The 22,336-nt window shown below is 43.2% G+C and overlaps 1 protein-coding gene across 6 annotated transcripts in view; it reads right to left on the bottom strand.

Annotated features, from left to right (window-relative positions):
- Positions 1-17,103: 17,103 nt before the first annotated feature.
- SAMD8 (sterile alpha motif domain containing 8) overlaps positions 17,104-22,336 on the bottom strand; it is a 32,910-nt gene continuing 27,677 nt past the window's right edge. For all 6 annotated transcript variants that reach the window (XM_073353177.2, XM_073353181.2, XM_073353178.2 and 3 more), the window contains one exon: positions 17,104-20,398. In XM_073353177.2, the coding sequence (XP_073209278.1) occupies positions 20,094-20,398 (305 nt within the window). In that variant the 3' untranslated portion in view covers positions 17,104-20,093. The remainder of the gene's footprint in view (positions 20,399-22,336) is intronic.

The raw sequence follows: 22,336 nt of genomic DNA, 5'->3' as shown, positions 1-22,336 counted from the left end.
ACTGTCTTTCAAACTTTAGTCCTTACATTTACCAATATTTTCAAGCATACAAATGGATCATGGCAAAACATCAGGCATATGTTTTTGCGCATAGCTACCATTTCATACATCCAACATTTTGACCAGGGTTCATTCAGGGTCAAAGGCAAAATACCAAAGGGTAATGCATATTCTACACCACCTCCAGATCTTAAAATGCTCATAGATTTTAAAGGCTAGAAGGGATGATTATGACCATCTAGTCTGACCTTCTGCATAACAGATCCTATGTCATCTGTCTGTCCTGGGCACACAGGAGGGATTGTAGGACATCTGTGGAGGACTATCAACACTCAAGTGACCTAGCCTGCATCCCACTGCAAAGTGGCACATGAGCATTAACTCATACCCACAGTTGGCCCAGTTAGCCCAGGTTTAAACAGTGGCTCTCAACCAGGGGTATGTGTGCCCCTGGCAGTAAGCAGAGGTCTTCCAGAGGGTACATTAACTCATCTAGATATTTGCCTAGTTTTACAGCAGGCTACATAAAAAGCACTACCAAAGTCAGTACAAACTAAAATTTCATACAGACAATGACTTGGTTATACTGCTCTATATACTATGCTGAACTGTAAGTACGATATTGATTTATAACTATATGGTAAAAATGAGAAAATAAGCAATTTTTCAGTAATAGTGTGCTGTGACACTTTTATATTTTGTGTCTGATTTTGTAAGCAAGTAGTTTTTTAAGAGGAGAAACTTGGGGTGCACAAGACAAATCAGGCTTCTGAAAGGGTACAGTAGTCTGGAAAGGTTGAGAGCCACTTGTTTAAAGCACTGCTAAATTTGGGTGAGACTTTTTTTGTGAGGCTAGGAAGGGAGTTAGGAGCAAGGGCGTGTCTACACAGGGGAAATGACCAACATAACTCCCCCTGGACACTCTATTCTGGAATAAAAGTAACTTTACTGTGGAATAATTACTCTGCTTCTGCTTTATTCCAGAATAGACTGTCTACATGTAGGAGTTATACTGGTATAGCAGTAGGGGAAAGTTAATCCACTGTAACGATGCCAATCATTTCCCTTTGTAGACAAGCTAACTCTGCAGTGAAGACATACCCAAAGAGAAGCGGAGTATGCCTACCCTGGAGTGGGAAGGTGTAATTTCCAGCTTGAATAGACATACTTGCGGTAGTTCTTATCCAGTTAGTGCACAAAAATAGCAGCGTAGCCACAGCAATGCAAGTAGCAAGCTGCTCCAGCATCTAACGTTGGAGCTAAACACAGAGAAAGATTTATTTTATAGTTAGCAACTGAGATCAAAAAGGGCCAGCTCACATTCAAATGAGTGAAAAATCTAGCAACACAAAGTAATATTGTATTGCTTTTTTATTCAAGATGAATGGCCAGTGCATTCTTCTCTGAAAGGAGTCTATTCGATATGCACAGTAACTGCATTTCAAAAGATTTCATAAGGATTTTATATGTGATAATATGTATATACAAGAGACTGTAAAAGCTGGTAGAAATCATGCCATTCAATATTTTTTTAAGCACCTCTGTATTTATAAGATAGGCACTCTAATTAGAGGTAGCTGATTGATTGGTGAAGATTTTATACAAGCCAAGGTTAATACAAACTGTCCACTGAGTATCCCAGAGGAACTGATGTTTCCACTCCAGCCTTGGTAGTGACTAGAGGTGTTTAGCTGTTGATAGTTATTTGGCAATAAATGTGGAATTGGTAGTTTCACCCCATTCATGGTGGCTTGGGGTCAACATAAAAAAACACCACAGTCATAGCTTGCAGGCTCAATTTAAATGTTGAGAGAGAGCAATGACAGAGATTTAACAACTTGTCACCAAAAGCAATTATCGTTCCAGATACCAGTTGAAGCTCATCTGCCAGATTGGCGGCCTTAGATTGAATTCAGAGTAAATATTAAAATTATATAATGCACACTGGCTCAGGGTATCATTTTCCTAATATTACTCCCCTCCAGAGTAACAGAGTCCAGGATTCTTGTGCAAGGAATGAATGGGTATGAAAAGTGGAGGGGTGAGGGAGGGAGTCAACAAGCATGTGGACAAGGGTGGTCCAGTGGATATAGTGTACTTAGACTTTCAGAAAAGCTTTGACAAGGTCCCTCACCAAAGCTCTTAAGCAAAATAAGCTGTCATGGGATAAGAGGGAAGGTCCTCTCAATGATCAGTAACTGGTTAAAAGAAACAAAGGGTAGGAATAAAGGATCAGTCTTACAATGGAGAGAAGTAAATAACAGGGTCCCTGAGACATACCAGGGTACAATCCAGACCAATGAGAAGCTGCGCCACACCTGCCCTGTAACCTGTTTTGCTGCTGTAGCTTCAGCCTGGACTACTTACAAATAGTCTCCAGTACTTCCAGCTATATCTGTGTGTATGCTGCAGCCAGGCAGCCACACCTTTGGCTCTTACCAGCCTGGGTTATACTGCAGGGTGACCACAACACTCTCCCAGTCTTAGATTTCCTCTAGAAATGTGTGTCCTGCACTGCCCAGCCCTCTCCTGGACAATACAAGTTTATATAAAGCCTGTTATTTCTTTAACAGAAATAATATGCATACAACTTGCCATATGAGACATAGAAGTCAGAAATAGTTAGAAGAAAATGAAGTTAAAGTGCTACTGGTGCCTAACTTAAACTACATCAGATTCAAACAAAGTTTCTTACCATATGCTTTCAGCAGTCTTACTGACCAAACCCTTATGTCAAGCCCCCTTCTTCCAGAGTGCAACAAAGGGTTCCCTTTGTCGCTTCTGGTGCCATGAATGCTGTGGGAAGAGAGAGAGGGGAAGTGTGCCTTGGGGTGTTTGTTCCTCCTTTTTATAGTGTCAGTCCCTCTGTTGAAAAATATTTTCCATGGAGACTAAGGAGATAAAGAATCTACTGGTTGTTCCTCACCTGTTTGCATGTCCTTTGTTTCCCCTCCTGCTTGATGACTCTGTTTACAGCTTAAATGCAAATTAAGTGGAGCACCCATTCCTTTGTTTGAGACAGACCTGTTTGCAAACCTCAGTTGGGAACATGTGTTAACATCATACAGTGGAATCTTTTAACTTCACATGCAATGTTGCCACACACATTTTATCAAGACAATAATGAGCAGCAAATTATGAGTTTTCAAATGATACCTCACACAACATACTTTGTACAAAGATTATTACAATTGTGTCTGGGGTATAGACACAGAGGTACATTCTGTCACAGTCCTTAAAGGATCTGTACTGGGATCTGTGCTATTCAACATATTAATAAATGATCTGGACAAGGGAGTGAAGAGTGAGGTGGAATAATCTGAAAATTATTCAATCAGTTAAATCGAAGGCAGACTGTGAAGAATTCCAAAGGGATCTCACAAAACTGGATGACTGAGCAATGAAATGGCAGATGAAATTCAATGTTGATAAATGCAAAGTAATGCACATTGGGAAACATAATGCCAACAATATATACAAAATGATGGGGTCTAAAGTAGTGGTTACAACTCAAGAAAGAGATCTTGAAGTTATCACAGAGAGTTCTCTGAAAACATCTGCTCGATGTGTAGCAGGAGTCAAAACAGGTAACGATATTAGGAACCATTAGGAAAGAGATAAGATGGAAAATATCATAATGCCACTTTATAAATCATGGTATGCCCACACTTTGAATACTACTTGCCGTTCTGGTCACTCTGACTCATACCACTACCCATCTAATGTGGAAACACTTCTGTCATAATTGCTACAGCTTGCAAGATTTCTTTAATCAGCGAGCCAAACTCCTCCTCCCTTACAGTGATAGGAATCAGCTTTGAAGTTTGGATTCAGAGCCGAATTTAAGTTCAGAGGTGCTTGGATCAGAGGTTTTGTTTCATATCCATGTGTAATTTTTAGGGTTACGTTTTCAGAAGTAGTCTGTGCATTTGTACCTGCAGTTGTCGCATGACTTGTCGACACAAACCTCCAGATTTGCACCTCCAATTACCTGATTTCCATGCACTAGTGCCATTGCTATTCATAAACACACACATATATATATACCCACACACAAAAATATTGCTCCATCAAAGTTGCAGGTGTGGACCTAGAGGCTTAAATCTAATTAGGGGGATTGGATTGCACTTTCTGTAAACTAATACTATAGTTAGGTTTGGACAGGATAATCTCCCCAGTATTTTTTTTTTACATTTATAGCCAATTGAGTTTAAATAATCCATAAAAGTGACAGCTAAGTGATCTGAGTGCTAGACAAGTCGAATATATTGCTGATTTTAAGCAATTTAAAAAGTGGAAATTATATTAAATTAGATGCACAATCAATACACATTATTCAAAGTGATAGCCACAAGCAGATTTAAAGCCATATATACATACAATATTTCAAATAAGTGGATACATTTTCTCCCAATGGATTATTGTAACAGTCCATACACAGAACTAACCCAAAAGTTGCCTGGTTTGGCACTGAACAGTGAGGAAATGACGTTAAAGCTGCACGTGAAACCTTAAGTACATGTAGTTTTTCCTGGCACCAGGCCTTTTCCTGGTTCACGTGAAAAACTTTAGCTCTGAGTTTATAAAAGGAAGAACCACAGTGACCAGTATAGTTAAGGGGGCATAAGTATTTCCAGTCTAAGATCAAATTTTTCAGTTGCTCGTAACTTCCTGTATTTTTCGCATTCTGGTCTGAAATTTTTCAGACTTGATCTCTGCCCAAAGGTGATTTTCTTTTCATAAGAGCTGAGCCAAAATGGTTCAGAACTTTCCCCCACTATTATTAAAAATCTTTACCAGTCTTTTTTGAACAGCTCTGTAGCTGAAACAGGTAGGGTTTGCAAGCAGGACCCTGCCATGGAAATACCCTTCACTGAGAGAAAAGGCCTTCAAATGCTGTGGTGAGATCTGGACTTGTTTTGAGCCTGGGAAAATTGAATCACAAATTTCTTTTGGTAAGCTCATAAAGTGCGCTGTCAAAGTTTGACTCAGACTCACAATTTATTAGACCACTCTGTTTTATTAGCAAAGCTGCTCTGCTAATACATTTAGAAGTGAGCCCCCCGAGTGGGGCTTGTGTCTTTTAATTTATACAGTTTTTTGGAGAACAAGTTACAGAGAAGTTACAGACAAAAGAAGAAAAAGATTTTAGTCACCACCCTTCGAGATCTGAGACCAGTCACGTATCTTCAATTACCTGCCACCCTTAACAATCTCCTTTAGCAGCTTCCAGTTAACTTAACTAATTGCCCTTCACACCTTCCATTCTGATGACCCTTCCACCGGGGTTCCAAGGCGTGTTTCCGAAGGTGGTGCCGCAGGTAGACCCAATCACCAGGCTCAAGAGTGTGACAGGCAGCAGAGGTGGGTTCCGTCGGCCAAGCTGCTCACACCTGCGAATGGAAGGAGCTCACAGCTTGCATTAATCCTTTGCAGTACTGGAGGAGCGTGCTGTGAGTTAGGTTTAGGTCTGGGGCTGGGGTAATAGTAGCCATTGTTTGCATAGGGCGTCCCATGATGATTTCAAATGGACTCAATTTGTGTCTCTGGGATGGGGATGACTGAATTTCCATAAGGGCCAGTGGTAAAGCAGCTGGCCAGTTTAACCCTGTGGAACTACAGATTTTTGCCAGCTTATTTTTAAGCAAACCATTTCGCCTTTCAACTGCCCCTGCACTCTGGATGGTAAGGGCAGTGCAACAGGTGGGTGACATGTAATACCTGGCTTAGATGTTGAACAATTTTTCCAGTAAAATGTGTTCCCCGGTCACCAGACAAAGTGGCAGGAATTCCCTTGGTAGGGGTAATGTGGTTTAACAGACATTTTGCAACGGACAATGAATCAGCTTTGCGACAGGGAAAGGCTTCAATCCAACCCGAAAACAGACATATTATAACTAAAATGAATTCATATTTCTGACACTTTGGCATTTGTACAAAATCAAGTTGCCAATGTAGGAAAGGTGCTTGAGGCAAACCCCGGAACCCGTGTGTTACTTTTACAGATTTGCCTACATTGTGGCTTTGACAAGTAACACAAGCGGCACAGTGGCAGGTTGCAAAGGAGCTGAAATGGGGAGCCCACCACCCTGCCTTACTCATAGCAGAGACCATCCCCTCCTTGCCGACATGCGAAACACCATGTAGCAGGGCGGCTAGAGACAGGTAGAGTGAGGGGGGGGCTACAAAGGTACCGGTGGGCGATCACCAAAGGGAATCAGAATGCAAAGAGCAACCCAAAGCACTCCAGGAGTCTTTCTCTGTTTCTGGGGCAGAATCCTGGAGCTGAGCAAGATGAGACAGGGACGGTGGCGTTACAGGGACAGAGAGGGGACCAAGAAACGCTTATGGTGAAGGTTTTATAGTGGCGGCATGTTTTGCAGCAGCATCAGCAAGTGCATTACCTTTTGCCACCTCGGTGTCTGCCGCTGAGTGGCCAGTACACTTAACAATTGCCAAGGCAGACGGTAGTAAAACTGCATACAGGAGGGTGGCAATGTAGGGGCCATTCTTGATAGGGGTACCAGTAGAGGTAAGAAAACCTTGAGCCTGCCAGAGGGTGCCAAAGTCATGCACAACCCCAAAGGCATACTGAGAATCAGTAAAAATAGTGGCAGAGAGCCCCTCGGCTAGAAAGCAGGCATGGGTTAGAGCAATCAGTTCAGCCACCTGGGCAGAGGTCACAGAGGGTAAGGGTGCAGCTTCTATGGTCTCAGAGAGAGAGACCACAGCGTACCCTGCAAGAAGGTGGCCTTGGTCATTTCTATAACAGGACCCATCAGTGAATAATACCAGGTCAGAGTTAGGGAGAGGTACATCTGAAAGGTCGGGGCGCGGGACAGTGATAGCGGAGACAGTTGCAAGGCAGTCATGGGGTTCACCATCACTAGGTAAAGGAAGGAGGGTAGCAGGGTTTAACCGGGAGCAGCGTTTAATAGTGATATGTGAGGCTGAAAGCAGCAAAAGTTCATACCTAGTGAGGCGAGCAGAGGAGAGGTGAGCAGTGTTGCGTTGCAGAAGGAGAGTTTCCACAGAATGGGGAACCATGAGAGTGTGAGGAGAGCGGAGGACAAGGGACTCAGACATCTCGACCAGGCGCGCTGCAGCAGCTACAGCGCATGGGCAAGGGGGTAAACCCTGGGCTACAGGGTCCAAGGTTGCAGAAAAATAAGCCACTGGGCGATTTCTGTCACCGTGCTCCTGAGTAAGAACCCCGAGGGCACAAGCAGATTGTTCATGACAGAAAAGGGTAAAAGGCTTGTCATAGTTAGGTAACCCTAAGGCAGGGGCAGAGGCTAAATTCTGCTTAAGGGAGATGAAAGCAGCATTTGCTTCAAGTGGCCATGGCATGGGGTTAGGTACAGAGGATTGAGTGAGTTCTTGGAGTGGTTTAGCCAGAGAAGCATATTGGGGAATCCATTTCCTACAGAACCCTGTCATGCCTAAGAATTTTCTGACCTGGCATGGAGAGCAAGGCTGGGGAAAGCTAAGGATGGCTTGTACCTGGGCTAGATAGAGTGTACAGGAGCCCTGGGAGAGAAGGAAGCCTAGGTATGTGACAGAGGTTTGGCAGAGCTGCAATTTTGTGCGAGAAGCCTTATGACCCTTGTTTGCTAAAGCTGTGAGAAGTGTTAGTGAATCAGTTTCTGAGGCAGACAGAGAGGGGGAGCACAGGAGTAAGTCGTCCACATATTGGATCAGTGTGGATCCTGATGGGAAAACCAGATCAGCGAGATCCCTGGCTAGGGCTTGAGAAAAATAGGATGGACTCTCTGTATACCCCTGGGGAAGGGTAGTCCATGTATATTGCTGACCCTTGTAGGAGAAGGCAAAGAGATACTGGGATTCAGAGTGAACTGGGACAGAGAAGAAAGCAGAGCACAAATCTACAACAGTAAAGTGGGTTGCATTTGGAGGAATAGACGCTAATATTGTAACAGGGTTAGGAACCACTGGAAAAGAAGGTATGACAATACGGTAATAGCTCGAAGGTCTTGAACAAATCGCCACGATTTGCCATCAGCCTTTTGAACTGGGAGGATAAGGGTGTTACAGGGGCTGGAACAAGGGACAATAATTCCTTGCTCTTTTAATGCAGATATAACTGGAGCAATCCCAGCCTCTGCCTCAGGATTCAAAGGATACTGAGACAGGCGAGGCAGAGGTTTGGAATTGTCTACAGTAATCCAAACTGGGTCAGTATTTAATCGGCCCACTTCAGATGGGTGCGATGGCCATAGGGAGGAAGGAACCTGAGAGATTAGGTGCTCTAAGGACGGAGTTAAGGGACAGCAAGGGAGCGGAGTGGAGAGGGAAGTTTCAGACAGCAGGGAGGCTACAGAATCACATAAGGAAGACTGAGGGATTTGCAGATAGACACCATCTGGGGAGCAGTAAATAGAACAGCCAAGTTTGCATAGCAAGTCCCGTCCCAGAAGGTTTGCAGGGATGGAATCAGACAGGAGGAATGCATGCTCCTCAGAGAGGGGACCGACCTGAACAGACAAAGGTTTTGAGAGGGGAAAAGAGGTAGGGATCCCTGTAATGCCAACAGCAGACACAGATTTTCCAGATCGGGGAACCTCAGGCAAGTCAGTGCTAAGGATTGTAGAAAGAGAAGCTCCAGTATCAACAAGGAAAGGGAGAGAGAGATCATTTACAGTCAGGACACATTCTCCAGTAGGGGACAGAGGTAATAAGGGAGCTAAAACTTTGTGAGGTTCCCCAGCATTCCGTCATTGTTGGGGTGAAAAATAGGGTTGGGGATCAGCTGGAGGAACCAGTGGGGGGTTCACTTGATTTCCCATACAATTATTAGGTCGTCTTGGACACTCTCTTTTCCAGTGTCCAGGCTGTTTACAGTAGTTACAAACCCCAGTTAATCCAGCCCCCGCCCCCTTCCGCAACCCTGTCCCTGTCCCCGGTGTGGTCTGCTTAGTCCTGAATAATGCTGTATCTGCAGAGCCATTAACTTTTGGGAGGACTGTTCCTCCTTTCCTTTTAAAGTGCGGTGGCAATGCTCTGCTACTGCCAGCAATTTGTCCATGGTTTCAGTCTCCCATCCCACACTTATTCATTTCAACATGCTGCCTCTGGCAGGGAGAAGACCATCAACAAATGCATGTGCCAAGGCCCCCTGCCCATTTACATCGGGCTCTTGTATTCCTGAATGTTGTAGGAAAATATCAGTTAGCCGGGACCTATAGTCGCCTGGGCTTTCTCCTTGCCCTTGCTTACAGCAACGTATTGCTGTCCAGTTTGTTTTAGGAGACCACACTTTGGGAATGGCTTGATGCAGGTGCTTCCAAAGAGCCATACACCGGTCTCTGTATGCCAAATCTGGGCCAGTACTTTTTATGGTTGAGTGGCGTGCCTCAGCTGGCCAGTCTGTGGCAGCCAACCATTTTTCATAATAACTGGCATAACAATTTACACAGTTGGAGGAGATCTTTCTCAGAGGGTTCATAGGTTTCACAGATTAACAGAATCTCCTCAGCAAATTTGACAGAGTTTTCCTGTGGTTTGGGAAAACTTTTAACTATAGATAAAAGTTCCGTACGAGTCCAGGGCTTATAATCCCATATGGACTCACTTTCTCCCATCTTAAGGACTTGTAAGGGTGCCACAACAGTTTGATCAGAGTCTCTCATTAACCTCCCATCAGGTTCTCTTTTCCAAGAAGAGATGTCAAGAGAATCTTTGCAGTCTGCTTTGGATTTCTTCTTCATAATATTTTGCAGAGCTGCGAGGCCAATGAGGGTATCTTCTTCACTTTCATTATCTGTAGTCACTGAAGATTTTTCCTTTTCTGATTTCTTATTTGCGCAGGAGTATGGTGGGGGTCGGGTTTGATCCGGATCATTGCACAGGACTGGGCAAAGGGGAGCGCTCGGACTAGTGGTGGGAGAGACTGCATCCAATTGAACTGTTAGTTTTTTGATAGAATTTTTAAGAGAGGTGAGTTTTGACTCAGTCCATCTACGATTTGCCTCTTTCCACCACTGCATGAAGCAGTCTACTTCTCCTCTCTCCAATTTGGTTTTTGGGAGGACGAGTTTGCTTTTTAAAGCGTCCACTCGATCCTTGTCCCAAGAACCTAACAGTGGCCAATGTAATTTGGGGTTCTCTAGAGCTAATTTGGACCATTTTTCAAGAAACCTACAAGAGTCCGGACCTCTCCTAAAATACATAAAATAAGCTGGAGTTCCCTCAGGGAACTGTTCTACCTTAGACTTCTGATTACCCATCCAGGAGGACTTCACACAGCACTCACACAAGAAGGAAATTCGGGCTCAGCAGAGCGGTACCCGGTGCAACACACAGAAAGGAGCCCACAGGCTACTGTCTCAACTGCCCTTGCTTTCACACCAGGGGTTATACCCAAGGCGTGGTGCGGCTGCAGCTGTGAAGATTCCACTTATTCAGACCATGGGGACGGGGACCCCTTGGTCAGCCAGTCTCCGGACAGAGATGGCTCCCAGATTCACACACACACACCACGGGGAAGACGGATAGACACAAGACAAGACAGTCCTCAAACCGGTTAAAGCACAAAAATAATAATTACCTGAGACGTCTGATTCCAGAAGCTGGATCCAAAGACCCCTACCCGAACAGAGTGGGAACCAACAAGTTCAATGGCATAGACTGCGCTGCTGCTGTGTACCTTTCTGTCTTGTGGAGGATCGCTTGGACTAAGCATCCAGGCGCCGGCTGCCACGATCGTCCTGCAAGGCAGTCAGGGATCACACAGCCTCAGTGAAGCCGCTTGCCATCTCGGTGGAACCTCCAAATTGTCAAAGTTTGACTCAGACTCACAATTTATCAGACCACTCTGTTTTATTAGCAAAGCTGCTCTGCTAATACATTTAGAAGTGAGCCCCCCGAGTGGGGCTTGTGTCTTTTAATTTATACAGTTTTTTGGAGAACAAGTTACAGAGAAGTTACAGACAAAAGAAGAAAAAGATTTTAGTCACCACCCTTCGAGATCCCTGAGACCAGTCACATATTTTCAATTACCTGCCACCCTTAACAATCTCCTTTAGCAGCTTCCAGTTAACTTAACTAATTGCCCTTCACACCTTCCATTCTGATGCCTGCTTCTTAGACGTGCTGGCTCTATCTTAATTGCTTCTCCATTCAAAAGCTAACTGTCCCTACGTGTGCTCCCTCAGATACTTTGTAACATGTTTTGGCATGCCCTCTCATGTACAATGTATCCAGCATGTCCCCTTATACAACGTTACACTTATACAACGTTATACTTCCACAGCGCCAATAAGGACGGCACTTTATTCATGTGCTTGGCTGATTTAGCTGCATGGTGAAATGTCTAGTCAAGCATATCATGGCTCCTGCACGCCATTTAGAGACGAAGGATGGTTCTCTGGACTGGAATTAGTTTGGGTTCGATACCCAGCTCTGCCATAGTCTTCCTGTGTGACTTAAGGCTAGTTGTTTAATTCCTTCTTTGCACCCTGGCACAGGGTCTGTGCCGGCACTCCCACTTTGGTGCATGCACCCTGTGTTTAGGCTGGTATAATAAAGAGTCCCGCCACCTTCTTCAGTGGTTTCACCTTTGTGTTTTTATTTACAGTGTCCTTGTGCAGTCCCACTTCCCCCAACAACAACCACACCACAGACCTCTCCTAGGGTCTTCTAGCCCTTGAGGTTCCTTCCAGTAGGTAAGGAGACAGCAGAAACAGCCCTCCTGTCTCCTCCCCAGCCACCCCATCACTGAGGTTTTCCCAAGGCTTTTGTAGCCCTCCCAGTCTTTAGCCCAGCTGTTCCCACTCAGCCCAGCTTGTTGCTCTGAGCTAGCCCTCGTTAGGGCTTACAGCTGGGCTCCCTGCTGTATACCCATGTCTCTCTACCTGGCCTTTTGACCAGAGAGCTGTCTGCAACCAGCATTGTGACAGGGGTTTTACCCCCTGCCCTGCTACACACCCCATCAGTAAAATGGGAACACTGCCACCTCCTGTCTCCCATGCTTAATCTATTAATATTGGAAGTACTTTGCACAGGCACATGGTAAGAGAGAGTTCCTGCCCGAGAGTCTACAAAGAGTCCTTGATCAGGGCTGGGGCTTCTCAATGCTTCTGGAAGCAAAATAATAATACAAAGGTGCAAAGGATTAGAGAAATGTTTCTTCATAAAGCAGCAAGCTTGAAGGAGAGTTTCTGTGCCTTTGCTAAGGTCTCTAGGAAGGAACACATACTGTTTCTTTCACTCTATAGAAGGAAGCCAGGCAGAAAGGAACTGGGGAAAGTTCTTGGCAAGGTTCCACTGTGAAGAGGAGAGATGGAGAGCTGTTGGGATATCACCATTTTCTTATTATAAGCTTCCTTGTTCAGTGTAAAGGGAAAGTGGCTCTCTCCCATGACAGGAAGTCTGGAGTCAGGGTTTTATATTAGTCTCCCTGCAACAGATTGCTTAATCAGCCTTCTTTAGGTTTCTCTTCAGTTTTCTACCCGCCATGTTATCGTGAATAAAGCCATTCACCGAGAACTGCCCACCAGCTGCGTTTTAACTGTCCACATATCTGGTCTGTTGGCTCCTGTAATTGCAAGCAGTCTCATTAGCTGGGTGGGCTACTCTGGCTGTATTGGCCTTCTTCCTGGGGTGTGGGGGGGGGGACACACACAAGCCCACAGGCAGGATGGGGGAAGGGGGGGGCTGTTCTCCCAGCTGGAGGCACTGAGCCTCTCTTTCAGCCAGTCTCTGACTGACCCTGCTGGAGTATCTCTGCCGCATTCTGGTAGCAGTACTGGCATCCCCCCCAGCACAAAAAAAAATAAATAAATAAAAATCACAAGTCAGACCCCAACAAATCATTTTTTTTAAATGTGTGTTTTAAGTTGTTTGATTTTTTAAAAACTCTCTGTGCCCCTATCCCCCGCCAACATGGGCCTGTGTCAATGAGTATTGGCAATTTATAGTGAGAAATACCATCTTTGGCCACCAGAGAAATTCAGTTGGGGCCTCAACCCAGACACTGACTTTGCACCAGGTGCCCCAAACACAATTAATGTTGAGCTCCCTCTTCCACATCTGCTTCTTGCCCACCGGTCCCATAACAATCTTTCACCCCTCCCCTCCAACATCTGACCCTTGCTGCCCAACACATCTCTGCTCCTTCTGCAGCTGTGCAAGGTCTTCATCCCCGCCCAGGCTCGGGGAGAGAAAGCCAGCGTCAGCAGATCGTCCCTGCCTGTTCCCTGGGTGGTGGTGTACGGACAGAGGGGAGAAGCAGATTGGCCCATTATCTGTAAGGCAGGGAGAGGGGAGCGGAGCCACCCCAAGCTCTCTTTCTGCTCCCTCTTCTCATCCAGCTTTAGCTGTTCCCTCCCCCACCGCTATTTCCTACAGCAGTTTTGATTGGCTTCTCTTCCCCTCATGCAGTGCACGAAACATGGAGTTGTTACAGGGGGAGCTAAGAGCATTGGCACACAGGCTAGAAATTTGAGGGAGGAGGGGAGGGAGGGGGAAGAGGTCACCTGCCATGGAGGTGCCTGTGAAAATTCACCATAAACTTTGTAAAATCTGAGTTTGCTCATGCTCAGTAGAAACTTGTGCAGGTAAATTCTCCAAAGATTCTCCCTGCACCAAGCATGCTCCATCCTAGGGCTTCAGTAACAGAGCAGGAATTACCCGGCCATTACTCCTCCCTGCTACTAGGTTGGGGGGGCACTGTGGCAGCAGGCACAGGAAGGGAGGGCAGAGAGACTGTCTCTCCTGTGCTCTGTCCACCCCATCCACACTTGTATCCAGGCAGCAAGTATTAGGTGGAAGCAGCTACACTGAAATGTAAAGGAGTTAGAAATTGGGGGTGGAGATAAGGGAAAAGACAGAGGAAGAGGAGGTTGCAGGAGCCAGAGATGGAAGTAAGCAGAGAAGGAAGGGTTAGGTGCTAGTAAATGAGTGTGTGGGGATGGGAACAAAGTGTGTGGGAGGGGTGGGAGGGGGGATTGGTGTTGATATGAGCAAGCAAACAAAGAGGTCAAGTGACTCACCAAAAGTCAAAGGAAATCTGACCATACTGGGGCGAGGTGTCAAGTCCTGATACCCAGGCCCCTGTTCTAGCCACTATTTTACATGTTTACAAATGTAATATACAGCTTTCAGGCCCCATCACCAATACCTCACTAGATACTTGACCACTCACTTAAATTTAAAATAAGAAAAGCAGTCTTCAGCCATCTTCCAAAGATTTTATTTTTAATGCTTTTAAATATTTGTTTTAATACAAGATAAAAATAATATATTAATTAAATCTGGGTTTAATTTTAGAGTCAAAACAATATTTACATTACTGTGCTTCAAACTTCACTGCCACGGGAACTTTCAAGTAACGTGTGTGTGTGTGTGTGTGTGTGTGTGTGTGTGTGTGTACGTACACATGTACACGTGTGTACTTAACTAAAAGATCTGTTTAGTGCAAAGAAACATTTTCCCCAAAAACCTTTAAGTACTAGTTTTTATACACCTTGTTATGCTAAGCACTATACATTAGTGTAGTTTGTAATTCCTCTGTATAATAAGTCACTTATAATTGAATGAAAGAGGACATTACATTAAGTTGAAAGTAAAGTCACTACTTAAATCATGGGGTTAATACAGGAATTCAATACGCTCCACTTTTTAAGTTACTTTAAATTCTTACACAACTACCACAACTCTGTTCTGAAAATGTATATCGCGTAAAACTATGTACATTCTGTTCATTGTAACACACTTGTGGCTCAAGCTATGAGCATTACCATAAACTACAAAACGGATGACTGAAAACAGGTTTAATATAGTACTGTGCCTTTTAGTGTTCAGACGTTTACAATGAAGGAGAACTATTTTGTAGGTTAATTCCACGTCAACTTTGCCCACAACATAATACTGTTTCAATCAAATCATAAAAATCAGACAATCTTTCAAAAATCTCTCCATCTCTCAAAGGAACATCAGAAAAATACATATATATGGATTATTAGTGGTCTACCAATGAATCCTTGACACAAAAAGGCCTCTAGGCAGGCGAGGTAATTCACAGTTCACGTTAGTTCATTGTTGGGCTACCTACTAATTACAGACTGCAAACCCTACAAAGCCATGCTGGCTTTATAATTACCATGGGTGAACTTTCTTTTAAAGAATCCTAAATTGTTTTTAATAAAGCAACATAAATTATGGCAAAATCCTTCTTGATAAAAATATCTTTTAATCTTCTCAAATAGAAAAAACAATACAGGAAGGACAAATGACTAAATTATTCATTACTTTTATTATGTGGTACTTGAAGTCTACAAAAGGACTTCCATAAAACTCAGACAATTCCAAGTAACTTGATTTTATTGTATTAATAAGAAACTGTGCAACGAGTAATGAAACAGTGTAGCACTGTAGTGTATAAGTACTTAATACTGCTGTTCTAATAAAAAGTTATGCAGACTTTAGGAATGCTGTTTTAAATATTGATTTTTGTTCAACATCACAGTAAATTCCACTAATACCATTCCCCCATGTGTTATTCTTTTTTGCACCATATGAAAAAAAATACAGTTAGCCAAATGGGAAAACTGTTCAGTATAGCAATTCTTGATCTACACATTTATAAAATAGCCAAGTTTTGGGGCTTTTGGGGTTAGAAACTTGTAAAAAGGTTTTGTTTACCATATTAGCACTGGCAGTTGGGCTTGCCAGCTCATTTTCACTGAGCCCTGCTTCTTATAACATCAAACCACTAATACCAATGTTCTTAGATTTGATGTCATCTCTACAGAAGTGACTTTACTTCTAGCATTCATTTATCTTACATGTTCCAGTACAATATCTTTTCCATATGGTGCATGGAGATTTAATGGGACCTAAAATAGAAAACAAAATCATGTGCCCACTTATTTATAATATAAGGGATCGGTTCTAGATGGTGCTGAGCACACCGGTCCAGACCCAGGGAAGCACTTGAAGCCTGAGTAATCTCACTGAAGCTAATGGGTCTACTCATGTGCTTAAAAAGTGAAGCATGTGCTTTGCTAGCTCAAGCTGTGTGCTTAACATCTTGCAGGATCTGTCTCTAAGTCAGTCCTGAAAGTCTGAAGACTTGGGGGCTTATTAAAATGTTTCTGCTGATTTGATTATCTTAGAAATATCAGAACTATTGAGTTGTCCTGTTTTTGCTGGAGGACTCCGAAAAAGGAATAGAGAAGTGGAGTGGAAGCTTTGAGTCCTCAGCTGAAAAGCAGAGGTGTTGAATCTTTGAAAAAAAGATGCTCTCCAAAGTCTTTATCAGGAGTTTGCATTAAACGGTTTTAAAAAGTACTTGTTTTCTTTTATTCGGGTTCATTCTCTGGTAGTGTCACAATTCCAATAATTTTCCAGTCCTCCAAGGACTCCTCCAGCAAAAAGAATCAAGACCTGATATTTTGAACACACAAAAATTGCACATAGCTTTCAGCCTTCTTATGTCACGAGACCGAGAAAGGGCACTTTCCCCTTTGTGTGTCACCTTCACTATATACGCCAAAAATCTAAGCCTGAATTTACACTTTTGTCTCAAGTATTAAGCCACAGAGTCCCTCAATACCTCAACTATTTCAGCCAAGTTAAACAGGGACAATCAGTTTTGGGGGAAAAATGACTTCCATTTGTAAATCTGACCCTATTGTTCCAATAATCTCAGGTATTCCTTGTAACTGAAAGATTAGAGAAATGTTTCTCTATTTGATGCAGTTTATTTACTTTGTGTGTTTGAAAGTCCGTTTTCATGGGTTTGTTCATCATTTGCACTTCCTGTATAAAGCACTAACCTGATGACATCACACATGTCCTGTTTTGAGGGGGAACTCATGTACCGTTCTACCCCAGTCTCTGCAACAGGACATCTGTCAGAAAGAGCTGCAGATAAGATGAAATAGAAGAGGCAGCAGGCAGGTGTGTGTGGTCATAAAAAGGGGAGGCACAGCAAGCTTGATCATATTTAGTATTATTCAGGCCCACCCTTTCTGCTGCAAGAACAAACACCAAGACTTGTTAACAGCAGAGGAGCAGAAAAACCTGTATAAAACATTTTAAAAATTCTGTACCTCACTTGACTTTAGACTCCCCCCCCCCCCCCCCGACCAATTCATTTCAATCAAGTTGCCAGTTTTACTTTAAGGGCCAACTCTTGTTTTGAAATGCTGAATAAAAGCACCTGAAATGTTTTGTTCTCTTAATAGTCAGAAAATCGTTATGAGCTACTGCCTTTGTGTCTATTGGCAGATAGGCCTAACCTTCAAGAAACAGAAGGACTGACGGTCTTAACACCCTGCCCAGTTCTCAGGAAATGAATCCTGCATGTTACAAATATTGGAAACAGATTCTTAGCAGCAAGAGGATCAGTGTGTGAATACATAAAGCAATGGTGTAGAGAGCAAATATCCTATTTTCAAAACAAATTAAAAAAAACAAACAGCAATACTGACTTGTCAATACTTTAGATGTAAACAGCACTTGAGAAATAAATAAAGCTGGAGGCAAAATGAAAACCCAAGAATGTTTAGGCTTCAAAAACAAAGATTTGAACTTGAAGTATTACACATAAAAATCTTGAGATGTCATTTTAGTTTATGTAAACACTTTTGTGATAAGTTATAGAACTTTTCTCTTTACTAGACATGAGTAAATAAAAGACTGAAAAAGAATTCTACAATTCAGACACAGAAGTCTGCAGTCTGGAGTTACTTTCAGAGTCAACGGCTTTGCAAATGTAGTTGCATTTTTAATTCCTTTTCTCCCCTGAAGTATCACTACTTCAGGCTCCAAAAACCTCAAAGAATATACATCTCTACACATTTTGGACACACATTAAAGTGTTAAAGAAATAACACTGTTAAACAATGGCCCAATGAATTATTGGCTGCTGCAGAAGCAAGTGTGTGTCCATAAGTGGGGATGTTTTATTCCAGAGTGCCGGAGAGGAATGTTCAGATTGCCTCTTCCTATCAGCAAGGCAAGGGCAGCAAACAAGGATAGTTTATCATAAAAACGTAAGTCCTTGGAGACTAAAGATTCTGTTTTGCAAAGTGTCAGTGCATTTCCTTACTTTAGGTGCTGGGAGCACTCAGCAGGTTTGGATGATTTACCATTAGCAGCAGGTTTGTTAAAGAACAGGAATGTTACAGATATCAAAGTCTGCAGAGCAATGTAAGTTACACTAGGTGTGCGCCTGCATTTGTACAGATACTCTGGGATATGGAATTCCTCCCAGGAACAGGAACTAAATAAACTTGCAAACTTTTAAAAGAAACATTATGAAGAGTGGGTAATATATTCTCTCATTAATTACTGCTTCTAATTCCAAGTTTAAAGTAGCTTTGTTAAGGCCCATAAATGTAGAGATGGGAGACCATACTAGATCGTGGAGCTTCAAATACCTAACTCAGTCTTGCAAAATTCTACTTGATTGGGTAAATTTGCTGTTGTTGACAGGCAAGTACACTATGTATTGCAGTTTTCCTATAGTCACTGTAAAGTGGGACTGAACTGTTTGTATCAGGATGGCAAAATGTCATGGAAATTTTTCGAGGCTGACATTGCACTACCTCTTCTCACACGCTAGCCATTCTGAAATTATGTGATAGTGAATTAGCACGAATCACTAACATTTATATATTTGTTGCAATTCACAACTCTCAAGTTAACTACCATTCCCCACTAAATCTGAGTAACTACAGTTAAAGCTACCTTCCTGCACACAAAAATATATGGATAACGGTTTGTAAGATCACTAACAGGTTTGTGCCTTGCTTGCACACACTACTTCAGGCTCCAGTTCTAATCATTAGGTCTTTCCAAGCAAAATCAGGATCTCTCAAAAAAGTGATCCTTATCACAGAAGTTAAACCGCTTAAGACACTAACTCCTAGGGTCATAAACAAGCAGCTTATTTCTAACAACCAGTCTATTTTCATAATTGCTAAGACTAAGTATAAAAGCATTTACTGTATATAGAGTTTGTCAAAAAAACTCTTAGGCATTCAAATATGTTCAATGTTTGCTGATTCCAGATGGATTGGGACAAAAAAATTTAATTAAAAAAAAAGATGATCAGCATAGCACTATTTCTGAAACTTGCTTTAAAACTTTTCCTGAAGGAAAAAAAAAAAAGTCACTACATGCATTTCCCCATCTATTTATGAGGCACTACATAAATTTAACGGTTCTATTCTTCTAGTGGTTAAAGAGTTGCTCATAAAAAGCATGCACAGGTTTAGGCAAAGTGTTTGATAAACCCTACAGAAGAGAGAGTAACTATGTGACTCTAAAACACTAAAGCTACCTCAACCTCATTTTCAACAGATGTAGCTTTTATTTCTAACCCATTTGTTGAAATGCAACAAGGAACCGTCCAAGTAGTTGGACAATGGCATAAACTGTTTACTCTGACCAAATAAGTCCTGTTCAAAACACCATCTTAATACCTGACAACCCCCAAATCAAAAAAGCAGGCGGTTTCATTTTTGGCATTCTGTATATATACAGAACACATTTCTATTATACCTTTTTCAGAATTCTTATTTAAGTTTTCTGGGAAACCGTTTAGCAAAGAGCAAAAATGCCTTCCTTATTCTGACAAGCTACTCTTCAGAATCTCATTTTGTAAGTGTACACGCCTCAATGGAAAAAGTTATATTTAATATTATTTTTAAAAGAAAGTCAGTGGCTAACAAATTAGTACTTAGTATTATTTGTACAGGCAAACATTCAAGAGCCAGAGATCATCTGGACCTCAAAACAGCAAGTCAGGTAAAGCACACATTAAAAAAGTGTAAGTTATTCTCTACCCTAAAGCATTTTTGTAGAATCATGCCAATGGAAATAATGACTTCTCTATTTCAGATTCATAATGATCTATGGGCAGCCTTTAGCTAGCCTCCTAGCGTTACTTTCTTCTACTACCTTGTGAAGTATGGAAATCCCAACTTTGTGACGGAGACTCTAAGAAGCAGGGCATGAGGAGACCACAGGGATGGAAACAGTTATTTTCTTATTTTTCCAGCTAGTTCTGTAAAGATTTGTTACGGATACTTCAGACTAACTTATATTAAACTAGGTACTCTTCATCCAATTAACCTTCTCATTATTGTGGGTTTTGAAAAGGGCCAGCAATACTCATTCGGAACTGTACCATTAACATTGCATTCGAAAAAAGAAAACATTGGAAACCAGATTCTCGCTCTCCTACTCTGCTGATATGCTCTGGTATTAGCCAATGTGTGGTAGTACAAAAAGAGTCTTGTGGTGATGTAGAAGGCAATGAAGACATCTATAGAGTAATGTTCATGTGCAGCCAAAATGAAGAAGATTCCAAAGAGATTCAGGACCCAAGATAAAGTATGCAAGAAGTTCCAGCTTCTTGGTGTATCTAGCAAAGGACAAAGTAGCACGTTAAAAGATTCACCTAGACTGTTTCACAAACCAAGGTTCTTAGCAAGTTTACTACACCCACTCCCATGAGACACCTAACACGATCTTACATTTACACAGCAATCCAAAGGACTGAACAAATTAGGGGCCTGATCTGGTGCTCATATACACAGCCCAATTAATTCAATCAGAATACTTCATTAAGAATTATGAATATAAATCACTTCACCCATCATTGAAGTTCAACGACCCCAGGGGAGAAAGGTAGCATCTGTTTAACAGTACATAGAAATATTACACAGCAGAGCCCTGTGCAGGGCTATTCTTTACTCCCGCCCCTGTCATTATGGCAGCGGGTCCCGCAGGATCCCAGTCCCGCTGCAGAGCTCTATTACACAGTAACATATGGCATGACTACAAACAGAATACCTTCTCCAGTGGCAACTATACAGAATATAGGTAGGTCTGGCACACTTTTCTTTAAGAGAAAGACGTTTCCAGGTGCACGTGTAACTGATTTTGAAGTAATTTAACTACAATTCCTAGTCAAGCTAGCTCTCTTCATTTACTGTTTAATGCATTAAAAATAATAAATCACATTTTGAATTATTAACATTACCTTATAAAGTGACTGATAATTAATATCAGCATCAAGTATTGTGAAGATCTGTCAAAAAGCTTGTATCTTTGCAAAGTTTTATTTTCTAAGTAATAGACTCAGGTTAACACCATAAGAAGCTTATCGCTCTGCTATTCAGTAAAAATAAAGCATCCATGTCCAATTATGCCACAGTGAACCCTTTTAGAACCACAAGATAAGAGATTACAGCTATTTCATTTAGAGAGGCAGTTGTGGGACATGCATACAATACAAATCCTGTATGAATTTTTACAGTATCATTTATTCAAGTCCATCTGAGTGTTCGTATTCTGTTGTACCCATTACAAAGATCTTCTACCCTCCTGAGGTATTTGTAAAGTGCCTACCAAAGTGATAGCTAAGTGATAGTGCCTACCATAGTATAGTCTAGAGCAGGGGTCGGCAACCGACGGCACGCGAGCCAATTTTTAATGGCACGCTGCTGTCTACCGGGGACCCCGGCAGAAAGCAGCGTGCCACTAAAAATCCCGCCCGGCCCACTCTTCTCCACCCCTCGCCCACTCCTTGCAGGGCAGGCAAGCTTCCCCTTTCCCCGCGCCTCTTTTCCCCCGACGTGCTGGGTTCCTGCCCCTCCTTCTCTCCCTCCCTGCAGCCGATCAGCTGATGGCCCTTGCTACAGAGGGGGAGAGGGAAAAGCAGAGCGCAGCTTGCTCGCGCTCTCTGCTCCGGGGACCTTGGGGAAGGGGGTGGAATTGGCATATCCCCTCCATCCCCCTGCCGTGAGCTGCTCAGGGCAGGGGGCTGGGTGCACCCCCACGACCCCAGCCCACACCCCCAGCCCTCTGCCCTGACCCCTGCACCCCCCTCACACACACCCCAGCCCCCCACACCTCATGCCCTGACTTTTGCACCCCCCACCCTGAGCATCAAACAGGAGCTCCTGCACATACACACACACACACTCCCACCTGCACCCCCCTCACACCAAATGGGAGCTGCCCAGGTAAGCGCTCCACACCCAAACCTCCTGCCCCAACCCTGAGCCCCCTCCCTCATTCTAGCTCCTGGCCAGACCCTACACCCCAACCTGCTCCTTCACCCCCAGCCCTGTACTCAGCGCACTCCCACCCTCATCTCAGTGCAGAGAGAGGAAGAGAATGGCTAGAACCAGGGAGAAGGTAGGTACCCATTCTATGTGAACAGGGTCGGGACCCCAGACTGGCAGCAGGGTTGAACATGGCCGGCAGCTAGGACCCTGGCTGGCAGAAGCCAGCGAACAGACCCCCAGACCAGCAGCGGGCTGAGCGTGCCAGCGGCGTAAGATCAGTATTTTAA

This window comes from Lepidochelys kempii, chromosome 7 (assembly GCF_965140285.1).
Source record: "Lepidochelys kempii isolate rLepKem1 chromosome 7, rLepKem1.hap1, whole genome shotgun sequence".
NCBI classification, from domain to species: domain Eukaryota; kingdom Metazoa; phylum Chordata; order Testudines; family Cheloniidae; genus Lepidochelys; species Lepidochelys kempii.
The sequence above is the reverse complement of the archived record's forward strand: the minus strand, read 5'-3'. Positions and strand labels throughout refer to the sequence as shown.